Source organism: Myodes glareolus, chromosome 4 (assembly GCF_982192425.1).
Source record: "Myodes glareolus chromosome 4, mMyoGla1.1, whole genome shotgun sequence".
Classification (NCBI taxonomy): domain Eukaryota; kingdom Metazoa; phylum Chordata; class Mammalia; order Rodentia; family Cricetidae; genus Myodes; species Myodes glareolus.
Genome location: NC_142029.1, coordinates 13,068,753 through 13,085,203, shown reverse-complemented (window position 1 = coordinate 13,085,203; position 16,451 = coordinate 13,068,753). Strand labels below are relative to the sequence as shown.

General features: G+C 39.3%; 1 protein-coding gene across 17 annotated transcripts in view; it reads left to right on the top strand.

The window, feature by feature from the left end:
- Lrrfip2 (LRR binding FLII interacting protein 2) overlaps positions 1 to 16,451 on the top strand; it is a 107,093-nt gene that overhangs the window by 44,889 nt on the left and 45,753 nt on the right. For 4 of the 17 annotated variants that reach the window (XM_087905200.1, XM_087905195.1, XM_087905198.1 and 1 more), the window contains exons 6-8: positions 3,052 to 3,108; positions 3,203 to 3,247; positions 6,386 to 6,454. The exons of 6 other annotated variants lie outside the window; for them this stretch is intronic. In XM_087905200.1, the coding sequence (XP_087761326.1) occupies positions 3,052 to 3,108; positions 3,203 to 3,247; positions 6,386 to 6,454 (171 nt within the window). Of the gene's footprint in view, positions 1 to 3,051; positions 3,109 to 3,202; positions 3,248 to 6,385; positions 6,455 to 10,663; positions 10,712 to 11,021; positions 11,079 to 13,479; positions 13,522 to 13,909; positions 13,979 to 16,137; positions 16,228 to 16,451 lie in introns of those variants that run through there. 7 more of the 17 variants (XM_087905196.1, XM_087905193.1, XM_085688930.2 and 4 more) reach the window with 5 other exon arrangements.

The following is a 16,451-nucleotide window of genomic DNA, read 5'->3' as shown; positions in this document are numbered from 1 at the left end:
CACTTTATTACCTGAACATATATTTTTCAAATTGGCTTAGAGAAATGCTTTTGGCAGCCTTAGCCATGTGCTGGTAATTAGATTTAAGTTGATTAGAATTAAACTTAGTTTTTCAGTTGTGCATTGTATTAGGGTTTTCTAGAGGAACAGAAGTCATAAGATGAATATATGTAAAAGAATTTATTAAATTAACTTACATTAAAATAATAACAGCCTCATACTTGAGAGACTGAGAACCAGGTATCTCGTTGCTTGGTCCAGTTCACTGGTGCTCAGCAGCTGGGATCATCTCACAGGAGCTGTTTTCTAACTGTTGGGAGGTCAGCAAGTTGGTCTTTGATCTGTCCAACGGATGGGACGCCTCGCCAGTCTGAATCTGGTGCCCAAAACCTGGAGAGCCATTGTTTCTTAATCCATGCTGGAAGCCTGGAGAGCCTGTTCTGTTGTCAGAGACACAGCAGGGACAGGAAGGTAAAGTCAACCCAGCTGTAGAAGGGAAGGCAATGGTTCCCCTCTGCCATACCCTTCTTAAATCTGAACTACTATCAGAAGGTGCTGCTCACGTTCTGGGTAGGTCTTCCATATCAATTAAGGAAGGACAGTTCTTCAACTGAGGCTCCCTAATCAGGTGATACTGGCATTTCAAGTACTCAGCTACATGTGGCTAGTGGGCTACCATAATATCACACATATAACTGTTTCTGTCATCTCTATTGGACAGTGCTGGTTTAAAGTGTGGCTTTTGACTGTGAAATAAATGAGCTGTATTCTTTGTGCAAATGAACTAGACAGTATGGAATATAAATTTCACTCTATAGACTTCAATAGTCTTTTTAGGTCCAATTTATTATCTATCAATCCATGCATCCATGCATGCATCGTCCGTCCATCCATCCATCCATCTGTCTGTCTGTCTGTCTGTCTGTCTGTCTGTCTGTCTGTCTGTCTATCTCTATCATCTGTCTGTCTATCTTGCTGGCTGACTGGCTTGTTGACTGGTGTGGTAGTGCACCTTGCCTTTATTTCAGCACTCAGGAGGCAGAGGCAAGTGGATCTCTGTGAGTTCGAGGCCAGCCTGGGAGTTCTAGAACAGCCAGGACTGTTACACAGAAATCCTGTTTCAAAAAACAAACACAAGCTTTTTTTTTAAATCAATTTATTCATTTTAATTTTGTGTATAAGTATTTTCCCTGCATGGCTAGTGCCTGTTGTGGTCAGAAGAAGGTATTGGATCTTCTAGAGTTACAGATGGTTGTGAGCCTCCATGTGGGTTATGGGAATCAAACCGAGGTTTTTTGGAAGATCAACAAGTACTGTTAACAACTGAGTCATTTCTCTAGCCCCTGTGTCAAATTTTCAATGGAATTAAAGGGAAAAGCCGCTTAAATATTGAAGTATATCAATATTTAGTAAGATTTTGTTATAGAGTTATTTCGATAATTACATAATTGCAAATAAATAGGGATTCATGTGTCCTTGTATCTTTGATGGGGCTGTGTTCTTCAGGTGGGTTTTTGTTGGTTTTCTTTAGATACAAGGTCTTAATTATACAGCCCTGACTGGCCTAGAACTCACTTTGTAGACCAGGCTCATCTCAAACTCACAGAGATCCACTTGCTTCTACCTCATAAACACTGGAATTAAAGGACTGTACTATCACATGAGGCAGGTTGTGCTGTTTAGAAGTGTTTTATGGCTGGTAGAATAGAGTGAAGGGAGAAGTAGGTCTTCAACTTTGGAAATCAGCTTAGTACACCAAATGACGTCAAGGGGCATGTAAAATTAATTTGCCTGTGTGATACAAGGTTTTCTAATTAGCTTGGAATCAGTTACCACTTAACATGGAGTGCTCTGCTCTGCTAACTTACATGTCTCCTAGATTTTTGTGGTATCACTTACAAAAAGTGTAAATTGGTGATTAATGCCTAGAGATCACAACACCCTGTTGGAAATCAAGTCACCAAATCATCATGGTATCTTTGAATAGACTTTGGGACACGTTTGTATCAAGTATAGCAGTGCATACAATAGTTGTCAAAAGACAGTTTTAAAAAAGCACACATGAACATTGAGACCAAAATGAAGCAGTAAGCTGTGACATTTTGGTTGAATTACTTTTTCTGTTTTAAGATAATGGCAAGAGATAGCCCCATCTGTTTTTCAGATGCATTGCTGGATTGCCGTGGAGTGTTGTAACATTGTTTCATTTTGATAGGTAGCCCACCTAGACTAGTTAGATGTAGTTTTTAGTCACAGTGGAAATTACTTTAGCAATTGGGACTTTAAAATTCTGAAAAACCAGCAGTTCCTTACAGTGTCAGGTGATCACATTCTGGGCACTAGCTCTTTGCTGCCCATGGCTCAGTCTTTGCTGTCTCCTTGCTAATGCATGATCGTGGAAACATTAGAATTATTCACAGTTAAGTGTACTGCTAGGTGTAGTCAGTCTCTTTATAAGCTGCTTAAGGCATGACTTAACTATCAACTGTGAAATATTTATGTTATTTCTTAGTAGTTTAATTACATTAACACATAGGGGTGTATTTCTGTATTTCCTTTATTGTCCCGTTAGAATAGTGAAAGGAGGGAAAAACCCCCAAAACTCCTTACTAAAAACTAAAAACTAAAAAAAAAAAAACAAACTAAAAACTCCTTAGAGTGAGCACCAGAGTAAAACCTAAGTATTTTTAAAGCAATGTACATTCTTCTTTATACATTTATGACAAAGTAAACATTTCTTCTCACCTATATAATCTGGCACTTATAATGAAAAAATAAATGTCTGCTTTCAGTGCTCAACCCAGCATCTGTTTGCTGAGTGCTGTTGTGTGTTGTAATCCTCGAATGTTGAATGTGATGCTCGGACGTATCACAGCTCTGAGCTGCTGCCTTTCCGCCCGAAACATGTGGTAACCACCAAACTCAGCTTTGGATCCTGCTTATTCTAAGAAGGTGCCGCTGTGCTTTTGACTGGCTGGTTTTTGTTCCTTTGCTCTGATAAACAATTACTTGTTCAGTGAATAATTATCCATGTGCTTTCTTCTTCCCCAGGAAGATTCAGAGAGGGCCAGGTATTCTCACCGGTCTGGCCATCACCGTCCTTATCTGGTCTGTAGTGACGTGTAAATTTGCCTGTGGTGCTGTTCCTCACTGTCTTCATGAAGTCACAGACTTTTAATATGCTTGCTTTTATTTTTATCAGGGTGTTGAGGATACATTGTCTCTTCGAAGCCTTGGCAGTCACAGGGTTGGTATTCTAAGTCATTTACACCAAATAGCAAAGCTTTTTAACAATCATCTTCCCTTAGCATCAGTGATTATCTGAGCAATCCGGCCGTGTCCATTTATGCCTCTACATAACATAAGTGAACAATGCTGGCAAAGCTCTCTAATAGAAAGAGATGTTTTCTCTCAAATTATTGCTAGAAGCAAATCAGTTCTAAAATCTTGAATATTTTTATTTTAATGCAGGTTTGTTCTTGCTTTCTGTAGAAATACCTTTGATTTTAGAAGTATCACAAAATGATAAGATGGAATTTTGTAGAATAACATCTGCTTTGTCCTAATTTTTTGATTTTTCTTATTTTCATATCATAAACTAACAATCTATTGAATGAGCATAACTTTGGGGCTTGTCTGGCTAATTACAATTATAATTACATGGAACTATTGACTTGAAATTTTTCTTACGATATATATAGGAATTATGCTTTGACATTTTGATTAATATTTTATAATATACCAGTCTTTTAGCATAGATTGTTATAAGTAGAGTGAAGATTTGCTGCCTAAAGTCCCATGTGTTGTGCTGAAGCACAACCTTTCCTCTTACTTCTAAAGAATTGTGCTTCAAAACAGTGTTTTGCATTTGTGTTATTTACATTTTTCTTCAGTAAAATCATCTTTCATATTAAGGGCTTTATTTGTTCCAACTCTGATTTCTTTCTTACTTTATATAAAGGTGTACTACTTAAGCTAATACCTGAAATACCAGGTATTGACATTTCTGTATTTGTAAGTACTCCATCTAATACCCTCCAGCACATTATTTTCTTTTGGTGTATGTATGTGTTTCTAGAGTAACTTCAGAAACTGGTTTCCAGTCATAAGTGCTCTATTTAGTTACAAATTTTAGATTTGTTTTGTAGTATTGACAAATTTTTGAAGAAATCTAAGATAACCAGTGGTTTTAAAGTGAATTACAGGGGGCTGGGAAGCTGGCTCAGCAGTTAGAAAGCACTTGCTGTTGTTGCAGAGGGCTAGAGTAAACTCTTAGCACCCACATAGCAGCAGCTCACAAACTCCTATAACTCCAGGTCTAGGGCGTCTGCCCTCTTCTGGCCTCTGCAGACACCAGGGATACACATTGTGCATATACCTACAGAAATGCTCCTTTCTAAAGTGCTTTTTATATGTATGATGCTTTTTAGAAGGAAAATGTGCGCATTTTCATACTTGCTGCTAGAGACATTTTTTCTTTCCTCTTTAAATAACTTTTTTTAAAAAATTATGTAATGAGTCTACCAAAGTTTCAAAGTTGAGAGTCAAGGACTGCAAAATATCCCCCTCTTCCTTTTTGTGACCAGTTTCTTTGCTTTCAATTATAATGCTCACAGTGCGAGTTTTCACAATTTATTATTAAACTGAGTATTTATAAATTTGCATATGACCTTGGAACGTTGATCTTTAAGTTTGACCTAAGTTAGGGAACTTTAAGTCAAACCTCCAAATAAAAGAAATTTGCCATTAAACTCATACGGAACTATGAGTTTAATTTATTTCACCTGGAGTGGGTATAAAGCTACCAGTTGGATATCCCTTTAGCGGAAATTGTATCAGTAAACATTGGAGATACAATTTTAATTCTTTTTTTTTAAATTTATAGTAGCTGTGAAAATGTATTCCCATTGATACAAAAAAAAAAACTCTTTGTATTTTTTGAGGTTTAATCTTAGGTGTATCTGTACCACGTGTGTGCAGTACCCTCCAAGGCCAGAAGAGGGTCAAATCCTCTAGAGCTGGAGTTAGAGATGATGTGAGTCCTTGTGTGGGTGCCGGGAATTGAACCCCAGTCCTCTGGAAGAGCAGGCAGTGCTCTTAAATGTTGAGCCATCTCTCCAGCCCCAACTCTTTGTATTTTTAAAAGTTAACATATGAGTGCCAAGGATGTAGCTAAGTGATTGAGTTCTTAACTAGCACGTTCAAGGACCTAGGTTTAATTTCTATCACCAGAAAGAAAAAAGCCTGTATGAACTTGAAAAGTAACAAAGGAGGCTGCATTATCCTTGTATGTATGTGTATGGTTTAACATAGTTTACATGTATAGATCTTTACAAAATTAAGTCTGAAAGCTCAGTGATAAGTTGTATTTCTTTTTAACAATGTGCTTTGTTTTTGCTCTCTCTGGGGATGGAAGCCTGTTCCAAGTGCTCCTCCACTGAGGCTAATCAACATTCCTTTGAGACAGTTTTCCCCCCGTTTTGCTTTAGTTAGATGATCTTAGGAATTCTAAGCATTTGAAGTTTTTGTTTGTTGTTTTATTTTGGGGATCGGGTCCAGGGTATGTGACAGACCACTCAGCTACCAGTAGCTCTAAATTATTAACTAAGACTTTACCATTTCCACTAATCTGAATATGTCAGACAATTTTTGTCCTCTATAAAAATAAATATAATGGTCTAAAATGGTGACCTAAATGTTCTAATGGCTTACCATAAAATTTAGAGGTTGCAGTGTTTTTTTACCTGTGTTTTGAAATATAAGAGTTATGTTTTTAAAAGACTCATACTGTCTCCACATTTATTTGGTTTGAAGCATTAGCGGTATGTGGATGTGGGTCAGGTACACTTAAGGTTTTATGCTGGATTTTTAGGATTTTGAACTTTCCTTTTGTCCAGTTAGTTATCTTTCAGAAACTGCTCTGTTGAGAGGTGCCCTGCTAGAAGCTGCATGGTTTGAAAAGTGCTATAGACATTAAGACTAAAAATAAAAAGGACAAAGGAAGCCTGAGCCTGAATCTAGGCTTAGGGGAAGAACAAGTAAGTCAAAGTCTTGGACTGAGAAATGAAACAGTGTATGCTTGCTTGTTACATGTGAATAGATTGCTAATAACATGAATATTAGTAGCTGCCTTAAAAATTATTACAGATGCTTCATTATTGCTTTGTGTACTGTATGCAAGAAGACAGTCGAAGACATCTCAGATTAGGAAATAGTGTGACCCTGAATCATAGGATATTCACTATTCCTCATTAATGGAGATTTTTTACTGTTTAGTTACTGTTTATTTAGTTCTTTGCCATATATTAGTGGTTTTGAGATAATTGTAGTGAATTCAGTTTCTAAATTATTCTTTAAACTTGTCTTTTATTTAATTTTACTTAAGAGTTCATCGAAGGATATTACTGGGACACACTGGAGCAGAGCCAGTACACCCAAAAGGAGAGACATGATGGTGTGTACTTCTGAAATGTGTGGTCTCAGATTTTATGTGTTTATTGTTGATTTTCAGTGTTGTGGACATAGAAGCAACAGGACTAAGCTAGTGACACATGAGTTTCTACTTTGTTTTCCTGTGAAAACTTTAAAGCAAATGTGTGTCTCTAAGGTTCAAAGACGTGCCCTGACTTTGATTCCAAGATTATTTTGCAAGCCAAATCAACTATGTGCTCTTCCTTGCTTTTGCTATTTTTCAAATGATGGCAGACAGTGGTAGCGGTCACAGACATGAGGAAGAAAGCATCTTTGACCTTAGAACAGTTTATACTTTACATTTAAAGCCTCCCTTAGGCTGTATTGTTCTGTAATATCCCAAGGTTGAATCATCTTACCATGACTGATTCTGAATTTTGTTATTTGAAAGAAAAGTAGAGGCTGAGGGGTACCTCAGTGGTAAAGCACTTGCACAACATGCACAAGGCTCTCAGTGCAGCCAAAAGTTGGGGTGGGGAGAATACAGCCTTTTGTATGTTTAGAATGGGGTTCTGTCTCAGACTGCAGAGTAGCTAGGGCTACGTACACCTGTCACTGTGTCTGGCGTAAAACAAAGTTTTAGTTACATGTGCAGTTTAGCAATAATTTCTACTAAGAAAGTAAAGGTTATATCTAAATATAACAGCTTTTGCATTTAATAATATTTTGCTTTTGAAGTAGTACTGTTTCTATTTTAATAATGACAAATGTTGCCTTTTCCCCTTATGTTCCTGACTTTGACAATGCAACCGACTTTCCCACTTTTCTGAAGTGCAGTACGATACCCTCAAGGACAGATCATCACGGGTTCCGTCATTAGTATGTAGTGCATGACTTTGTGTTATGTGTGAGGTTTTCTTTCTAAACACCAGTTATTGCTAATCATAGATTATGACTAACTTTCATGGTTTTGTTGTAGTTTTTTGGGGGTAAATGTGTAAGAAAAAAAACCTATTGTTTTTGCAATTGTGGCATAATGTGATACTGGAATAATAGCTTTTCCCATAGACTTCAGGGTCAGGCTAAGAGCATGGCTCAGTGACAAAGTGCTTCCTTAGCATTACAAGCCTGTAGGTTTGCTCCCCAATACTACAGAAACCAAAAATGCTTCAAATGGATCAAATGTGTGCTGGAAGAGCCGAGATTTCTGGCTCAGTAATTCAGTCATAGTTTCATCTTCCAGAGAAGAGCTGGTTCCTGGTGCTCACCTGCTGTACAGGAGGACTGGTTTGCTTATTTTTTTAACTTCCTGTTTATTTATTTTGCCTGTGTCAACTTGTTGGAGCTGGTTCTCTCCTACTACCATGTGGGTCCCAAGGATTGAACTCAGGTCATCCAGCATCAGACTTGGCAGCAAGCATCTTCATTTTCTGAGCCATTTCTGAACACTGTGTATCTGACAGTGTTCTGATACACCTGAGCTACAGTAGTACGCCTGTGCTTCATTTTATGTATCATAGGCTGGCAGGTTACTAAATAAAATATCCAGCAGTGATGGGTGGCGGCTGAAGATGTCTAAAAATTTTAGCTTGACATATTGAATTAGCTAAGGAAGTCAAACTGGCTTGGTTTTTTGTTTGTTTGTTTTGGTTATGATTATGTCAGTAGATTGCCCAAGTTTCTAGGCTGCGTAGTTTTCACTTAGATGTTCACAGTAAAGTATGAAAGATTGTTCACAATGAGAAAATGAGCATGCCTTCCTGTTGAGGATCTGACTGTGTGAAGTGGTTTTCCTAGGACAGCCTGTCGCCCTTGGCTGTTCTAGGGTACTACACAGTCTTACTACATAGATTGAATTTATTGTCTGCTGGTTGTTGTTGAGTAATAGTCCTGACCTTTGTCTCCCTGGGAGAAGTGATGTCTTTATATAATCTTGTTTCCAAAGTACTTTGTGTAAGCTTAAGTACATACATTATAGGTATTTCTCTCCTGAATGACTTATGCCCTGGCTCTACTAACTTGGTTGAGGGTTAGAGAGATGGCTCCAGGGTTAAGAGCACTTACTGCTTCCAGAGAACCTGAGTTCAGGTCTCAGCATCCTTGTTGGCTGGTTCACAGCAACCTCTAACCCAGTTCTGGGGATCCATGCTCTCTTTGGCATTTGTCCACAAAAGAGTGTTTTCAGCAATGAAATGTCTTTTTGGTTTATTTATAATACAGCATTGTTTTTGCTTTTAGATAAGATGACTAAATTAGGAGGAAAAATAGACTCTCACCACCTATAGCTTCCTAGAGAAAAAGAATTGGGGGACAAGACTCAAGTAAGGTGCATAATGAAGGTCCCCTGTAGTTGAATTTTTCTTTGGGCCACCAGCTCACAAATAATGACTTGGAAACTTATTATTAATTATGAAAGTTCGGCCTTAGATTAGGCTTATCCCACTAGCTCTTATAACTTAACACTATTTATTTATCTATTTTCATCTACATCCTATCATGTAGCTCATTACCTCATCTTTCCATACTGCCCATGCTGCTTCCTCCAGGCCTGACTGGCGACTTTGCCTTCTTTCCCCCAGAGTTCTCTCTCTGCTGGGAAGTCCTCCCTAACTATTGGCTGTTCAGCTTTTATTACACCAATCATAGCAATATAATTTCATACAGTGTGCAAATATCCCACAATAGTTCCCATAGACATCCTTCTGACTCTGTGTCCTAATAGGTTCCCTTTAGCTGGCCAGACACCAGGTTAGTTAATGGACACAAGTCGAGTAAGAGAGGGTGGTGTGTCTCCAGGCTGCATATATCAGCCTTCCAAGTTCACTTGGTCTGTTACTGACAGGAGTTAGGTTGCATGCATACTACTCTATATCATATGTACCTTTGCTATTATTTTATGATGAATTTCATTCCTAAAATTTCACTACATGGCCATTAAAGTTGACTCAACAATTTTTACTTGCAGAATTATTCTTACAGTCACACCTATGGGATGAAGAAGCGATCTTCTAGTTCTCATAAAGATCTCCTGGTTAGTTCTACTTTGAAGTTTGAGCTAGTTATGATATTATGGACAGCACCAAATTACAAGTGGGTTTCATGCTCAAAGTTTGTTTTTAGAAACTTGGACTGTACAATAATGTGTGTGATAGAGTCCCCATTTGAGAACTCCCAAACCCTGTTACCTGTGTGATCTTCGCTCTGCAGAACTAACAGGCTTTTCATTACAGTGGCTGGGGTGCTTGAAACACCTCTTTCTCCTTGTTGTGCTGTTGGCAGAAATGTAGTCCCTACCTTGCTGCTAGTTCTGGGTTCCCACGGGAGTGTTGGGAGGATGTACAAGGTGCATTCTCCTGTGTTTCTGCTTTTGCTTATTTCTATTCTTCTGCCTCTCTTTGCAGTCTTCTTCCCTGTGCAGTGACCCACTGGGGACATCGAGTAAGAACAGGGTTAGTACTTTTGAGGAGCATGTGGCTGTCACAGCTGCCCGTGCCTTTCTTTAGGTTTAATTAGTGCACTTATTCCATAGGCCTCCTCTGCTGCAAATTCTGGTCTGCTGAGAAGTGCCAGCCTGGTTTGTATTTCTTTTTTGCAGTGTGTGCTCTGTGGTAGGGCCGCTGTCATGGCGCTGACTAAGCTGTGTGGCCTTTCTGCCACATGTTCTGCAGAGTACGCTGCCTGTGCTTAGGTTACAAAACTCAGGACGTGAAAAAATAATTCTGTTCTCTTTGCCAACATTGAAATGGATAACTTCTGGTAGCTTATGTTTAAGAATCTGTTTTCTGCAAGGAGATAAACTCCCTAGGTTCTACCACATTCACTTAGTTTCCCTGGACTGTGGCAATCTAAAGTCTACTAAATAAGCCTAATTTAAAGCATAACCAGTAGGTTAGTGCGCGTGGCTGCTGGTGCTTCTAGCCATTTGATGTTCTATAGCCAATTTCTGAAGACTGGAATCCAGAGTGCTTACACCTGTTCCCTTCCCTGCTGTTTGCTCTTTTCAGAGAGTAAATTAATTAATATTAGCTTCCTCATGTTATAAAATGAGGGCAAAAGAAAATACTGTAGTGATTTTGTTAACCCAAGTATATTGTTGAAGTTACAATGAAAATAATACAGCAAATCATGTATGCAAATGAATATAACATACCATCCTCAAACATTTTTTGAATTGTGAACTGCCAAATAATAAAGGTATTTTCAAAATAACTCCAGTGCTAAATAAGTAAATAATTATTCTTTTGTTCTTCAGGCATCATTGTCTGGTGGTGGATTATATAACCCTTATGGTTCTCGAACTGTAAGTGTAAATGGGAGAGGGTGACCACAGGAAGGGGCAGGAGTCATTTAGTCTGGCCCATTCATTCAGCCAGCTGTGAGAAGGTGACTATTTGGAGATCAGGAGTAACATATGAGGGGAGTCTTAGGGAGAGTCTTCTGGCATCTCCTCTGCCTTTGAGGGTGGGTTGTGAGGAGGCTTGCCAGACAAGGCAAAGCAGCTGTTTTTACCTTGGGCACTAGAGTCAAGTTAAGAGTAGGGCCACTGTATTCTCAGTAGAAAAACAGAGCTGGCCATTGTTGTAAAGCCTTTCTTCTTGGAAATTTTATAGCCATCTGAATACAGTTACTACTCATCGAGAGCAAGTTCCTCCCGAAGCAGTCCTGTGGTGAGCTCTCCAGCCCCTCTGCACACTTGAGGAATGTTTAGTTGCTCTGCATTCCACTTTCGAATAGAGTAGTGTGTTTCACCATCTTGTGCATGGATTATGTGTTCCCAAGTCCATAAAAAACAACTACTAACATGTGCTAATTGACTGCTTTTGTGTGGACCCAAGTAATTTCTTAACTGATTCTGGAACCGAGGCCTTTGGACAGGCTTAGAGTTTTTGTATTGTCATTTATGTGAAACACTTTCCTTTCAAGTATTGCTAATTCCTGTTGGGTGTGCTGTTCTGGCTTTCCCTGTGTATGTTCCTGCATTGCCTTTTCTGTCTGTGGAGTGGTGGGAGAAGTAAAACAAATCAGTTCTTAAAGCTTGTTGTGTGTGCCTGCTACTCTTCCTAGAACATTACATTTATTTTGCAGTTTATAAGGTAAGTAATATTAGTAAAGGATAAGTCCAGAGTAAAGCTCCCCAGACAAACCCTTACATGTAACCTGTGCACATTCGTGCTTTCAGAGATGTTCTGGACATGTGTGAGTGCTTTTCATTTTGACCATAAATGGCTTCTTTTCTAGTATGTGTTACTTCTCCATGTTTTCTTAAAGTATCTTTCTGTGTCAGTGCATATAGATTTATAGCATCCCTTTTTGCCATTATCATCATCATCATTATTATTTTAGACAATTAAGCTATGCTCACCTTTTCAATTATTTTCTCTTTGAGATAATTTCGTATTATCAAATCTTTTTAATACCAGCATACTATCGCACGAATGTATAGATGTTAATTTTAAAAATAATTTTACTATTGATGGTCATTTAGATGGTTAGATATTTTCTATGTGTACTCATGAGCTTTGCATGTACAAATGGAGGTCAGAGGTCAAAGTCGGGTATCTGTCTATTACTCCTCTCTACCTTATTTGTTTAGATAAAGTCTCACTTAACCTAGAGATCACTGTTTTGGCTAGACTGTCAGGCCAGGGAGCCCCTGAGAGCCACTGTCTCCCCAGTGCGTACACTACCAGGCCTGGGTGCTGGAAGTACAGATTAAAGCTTCATGCTTGCATAGCCCCCCCCCAGCCTGTAATGAACATTCTTACACATGTTCTGTGCCCCTGTCTTTCCCTTCCTTTCACACCCATACACATGCACAGAGAGTACATTACATGAATATTTCTGAAGACAAATATGTATCAAGAAATGTTAGGAATATAAGAGCATATACTTTTTTTTAAAGATTTATTTATTTATTTATGCAATATCCTCCCTGTAGGCCAGAAGAGGGCACCAGATCTCGTTATAAGTGGTTGTGAGCCACCACGTGGTTGCTGGGAACTGAACTCAGGACCTCTGGAAGAGCAGTCAGTGCTCTTAACCTCTGAGCCGTCTCTCCAGCCCCCGAGCATATGCATTTTTAAAAGAAGATTAGTTTTGTTTTATGTGTATAAATGTTCCGCCTACATATGCATGTGTGTACCATGTGCAAGCCTGTGTCCGCAAAGGCTCAAAGAGGATTTTGTATCCTGGAACTGTACTTACAGGAGATTGTGAGCTACCATGTGGCTGCAGGAACCAAACCCAGGTCCTTTGCAAGAGCAGCAAATGATATGTACTGCTGAACCTTCTCTCCAGCCCCTCCCGGTTTTACTGTGTAGCTCTGGAACTCGCTTTGTAGACTAAACTGACGTCGAACTCACAGAGATCTGGCTGCCTCTGCCTTCTGAGTGCTGGGATTAAAGTTGTGGGTCACCATACTCAGAGTGTATGTGTTTTAATTTTGCTATATCTGACCATGTTGACAACTAAAAAGACTGTACTCATTTATATTTCCAAAGTGAATGATTACTTTCGGCGTACTAGCTTGTTATCCTTACAGATTACACCAGACTGGAGACATTAATAATTATCAGGGAAAAGAAGAGTTCTGTGGACTTTTACGTTTAAAACGTTTGCAGTTCTGCCCTCCAGAATGGCAGTTCTCAGAGATCCCACCCTTGTACTTAATAAACACTAACACGGGTGTATTTAGGGCATGAGGGCTTTGTCACAAAAGAAGGAGATTTACTCTTATCCCACTGTGTACTCAAAATTCTACTTGGCAGTTTTCAGACCTGGTGACATTTTTAATATGTCAAATGTAGTGTTCCCCTGCAAAAATTTTTGATAATGTATTTTCAAAAACACAACAGTGCAAACAGTGCAGGTCCTTGCTCTTGGGAGTTGACTAGATTCTGTTTAATTTGCAATTGGGGTTCAGAATTACTTCCTTAGTGATGCCAAAATGGCATCTTGGTGACATCAGAATGGGGATAAACTAGTAGGCCGAAGATGAGCTCCGCCAGTCGAGCGGGAAGAACACAGTCCTGTGAAGGGTAATAGTACCATCTCCGCCAACTGCGGAGGAATGCGGGCCAGGAAATGAGTCACTGCCTCACGACTTTGCTGGTAGGAACTTCTTTGACATATGTTATTTCATTTTAAAACATTTTTTCTTTCTCAAATTGAAATCATAAGTATATTTATTGACCTCTCAAGGGACTTCACAGATCTGCAAGTCTAAAAATACCATGACCTCCCTAGCTGATTTTGTCTAGTTTACTCATACCCTCACCAGTGTTTAATGTTAATAAAAGAGAGTTTTGCTTTATTCTTTGTGCTTTTGGGAAGTATCTCGACATGTAGTGATATTATGCCTTATGGCAGCTATCTCTTTAACAGAGCGCAGTGGCTCATGCCAATTACAGTGTGTATAGAGTGGGCTTCTAAAACTCTCCCACAGTGTTTATAGTCCATGAGACCAGTAGAGAAACTGAATCTTTTTCACTTTCTGTAGTCCATCGACGATGACACCGCAAGCATTGTGTCTTCTGATCGTGCCAGTCATGGGCGAAGGGACAGTGTGGTGAGCATGGTCTGCACGAGAACCATTCCAGCTGTCACAGGCAGTAGTGTATGGTTATGTGACACTTACTGCAAAGTCAAGTTTGTATTTTCCTCCAGTAGAGTTTATGTGCACAGTTTGCTTTGCCGTGTTGCAGAGAATGACTCGTGAGTCTCAGGCACAAATTGTTTACTGAAAACTTTCACCTTACCTTGTTAGAAGGAGGGCCTGCTTGTTTGTCCCAGCTACCCGGCTAGCTTAGCCCCAAAATAACAACACAGAAGCTGTATTAATTAAAACATTGCTTGGCCCATTAGCTCTAGCTTCTTATTGGATAACTCTTATATTAATTTAACCCATTTCTATTCATCTGTATATTGTCATGTGGCAGTGGCTTTCTGGCAAAGATTTGGCATGTCTGATTCTGGCAGCTCCATTGCTTCTCCCCCGACTCTGCCCTTCTTCCTCCCAGCATACAGCCTAGCTTTCCCCACCTAGTTCTGTTCTTCCCTGCCATAGGCTCAAAGCAGTTCTTTGTTCTGTCCAACCAATAGAAGCAACACATAGACAGAAGGACCTCCCACACCATTATCTGTTGTTTTTTATGCACACGTTTTATCTGTTTATTTTCCAAAATGAGCCTCTCAAGCAAAAGTCACACTTGCACCATCGTACAGTGCTTGTGTGTGAGACTGTGACGTTGTCAGCTGTCAATGGCAAGACTGAAAAACATCAATTCAGACATTTCACCCAGTTAATCATTGTGAACATGGTAGTACTTCATGCTATTCTTTAATGATGCTGCAAGTGTCGCAGGGTGACGTTTTTGTTCTCTATAAGGAACTGATGTGGAAGTTAGAGTAGAGGACTGTGTGTCAGCATGGAGCCAGAATAAAGAGACCTATGAAGCAGTAATTCCTTCCAAAAATGGCACAAACTCAATTAATGTGGGCAGTTGTAAACCAAAGTTCTCATAAAGGGAGCACCACCTGTTTGTGTGAGATAAATTCATCTGATTAAAGCATTTTTTGGTTCCTTAGCCATCCAGATAATGTTCATACTCATGGCCGAAGGAGAAATAAAAGTCATAACGCCTTGGAAACAGTGGAAATAGGGACTTAATAGTGATGAGCTTGCCTCAACCTCAATAACCTGTTAGTTGTTTCTGTCCAATGGAGATGGCTGTCTTCTCTGTTGTTAGACTCTTAATACCTGTACTCAGTGAGTGACTCTGGACGACACCTTTCAAACCTCCAAGGTAGTAGGTGCTAATCATATTATATGTAAATCAAGTTGTAAAGAATAAAAATATCATTGCTTGATTTGTTAGCCGTTAGCAGACGTCTTGTTCCCATGGATGGATTTCTTGGTGAGGAATTTTAGAGCAAGGCAGACACTTTGAATTAAGAATGGCTGATGAGTGGGTGCAGTCATTCGACTGTGGAGTGCCCGTTATGTCTGTGGCCGTGTTCAAAGTGCCAGGAGTGATTTGTTAAACCAAGGACAGATCTCTTACTTTATGGAATTTATGTTCTAGGAAAAGACAGAAATAAACTAGTAAGGAAAGGAACACAAAAGGAAAACAGTTTAGGGTGTGAAGAAAAGAGCAGGTGACTGTGACAGAGGACCCTGAGGTGGGTATGCGACCCTTGGAAGAGTGCTCAGAGACAGTGACTTCTGAGAGGAGAGGCATGAGAGGGGCCTTTGCAGGCCAGTCTTTCTCATTATTTTGTCCAACAGTTCCTGATATGATATGTGAAAAGGAAGAAATTATTGCAGAAATTGAGTATTGCCAGAGTTGATAACTGTAAAGAATTATAATATTATAAAATATAGTAGAGATTTGATAGTGGCCTGAATACTGCCCTCACCAGTCAAAGGTTCCCAGTGCTTACACTGTGGAAGGTGTGCTTGTCCTGAGCTCAGGCAGAAAATGGTCTGTAGTGTGGACTTGCACTTGTACTGTTGAAAGAACTTACTCTAGGTAGTTGTGACTTCATTCATTCATTCATACCTCTTTTCTGTTTTACTTTTTGAAATAGGCCAGTTGTAAAAGTTTCCTCATTTCATGTTACTTTATCAAACATCAGCTTAAGACACAGGCACACTGCTTCCCAGTTAGCTAGTGTTCTTTTTCTCCTTTCTGACTTTTAAAGTGTCTCATTTTCTCTGACTGAAAGGTCTCTGCTGCTGATTATTTTAGTCGCTCCAATCGCAGGGGGAGTGTTGTCTCTGAGGTGGATGACGCCGGCATCTCAGACTTGACCAGCGTGAGTGTATTGCATGGGTCATTATGTTGTCCCAGGCATGTGACTAACTGCTTATGTAGTAACTATTTTTAAAATTAGGAATTTAATTAACTCTTTAGACATATTTACTTGAGCATATTAACATGAAACATAATTATTTTGGAATATGTTTGTTAAAATGTTCTTAAAAATCCCTCTTTCTTTTACCCTGTGGAATTCCCTTATAGAACTCATTAGCACCTTCA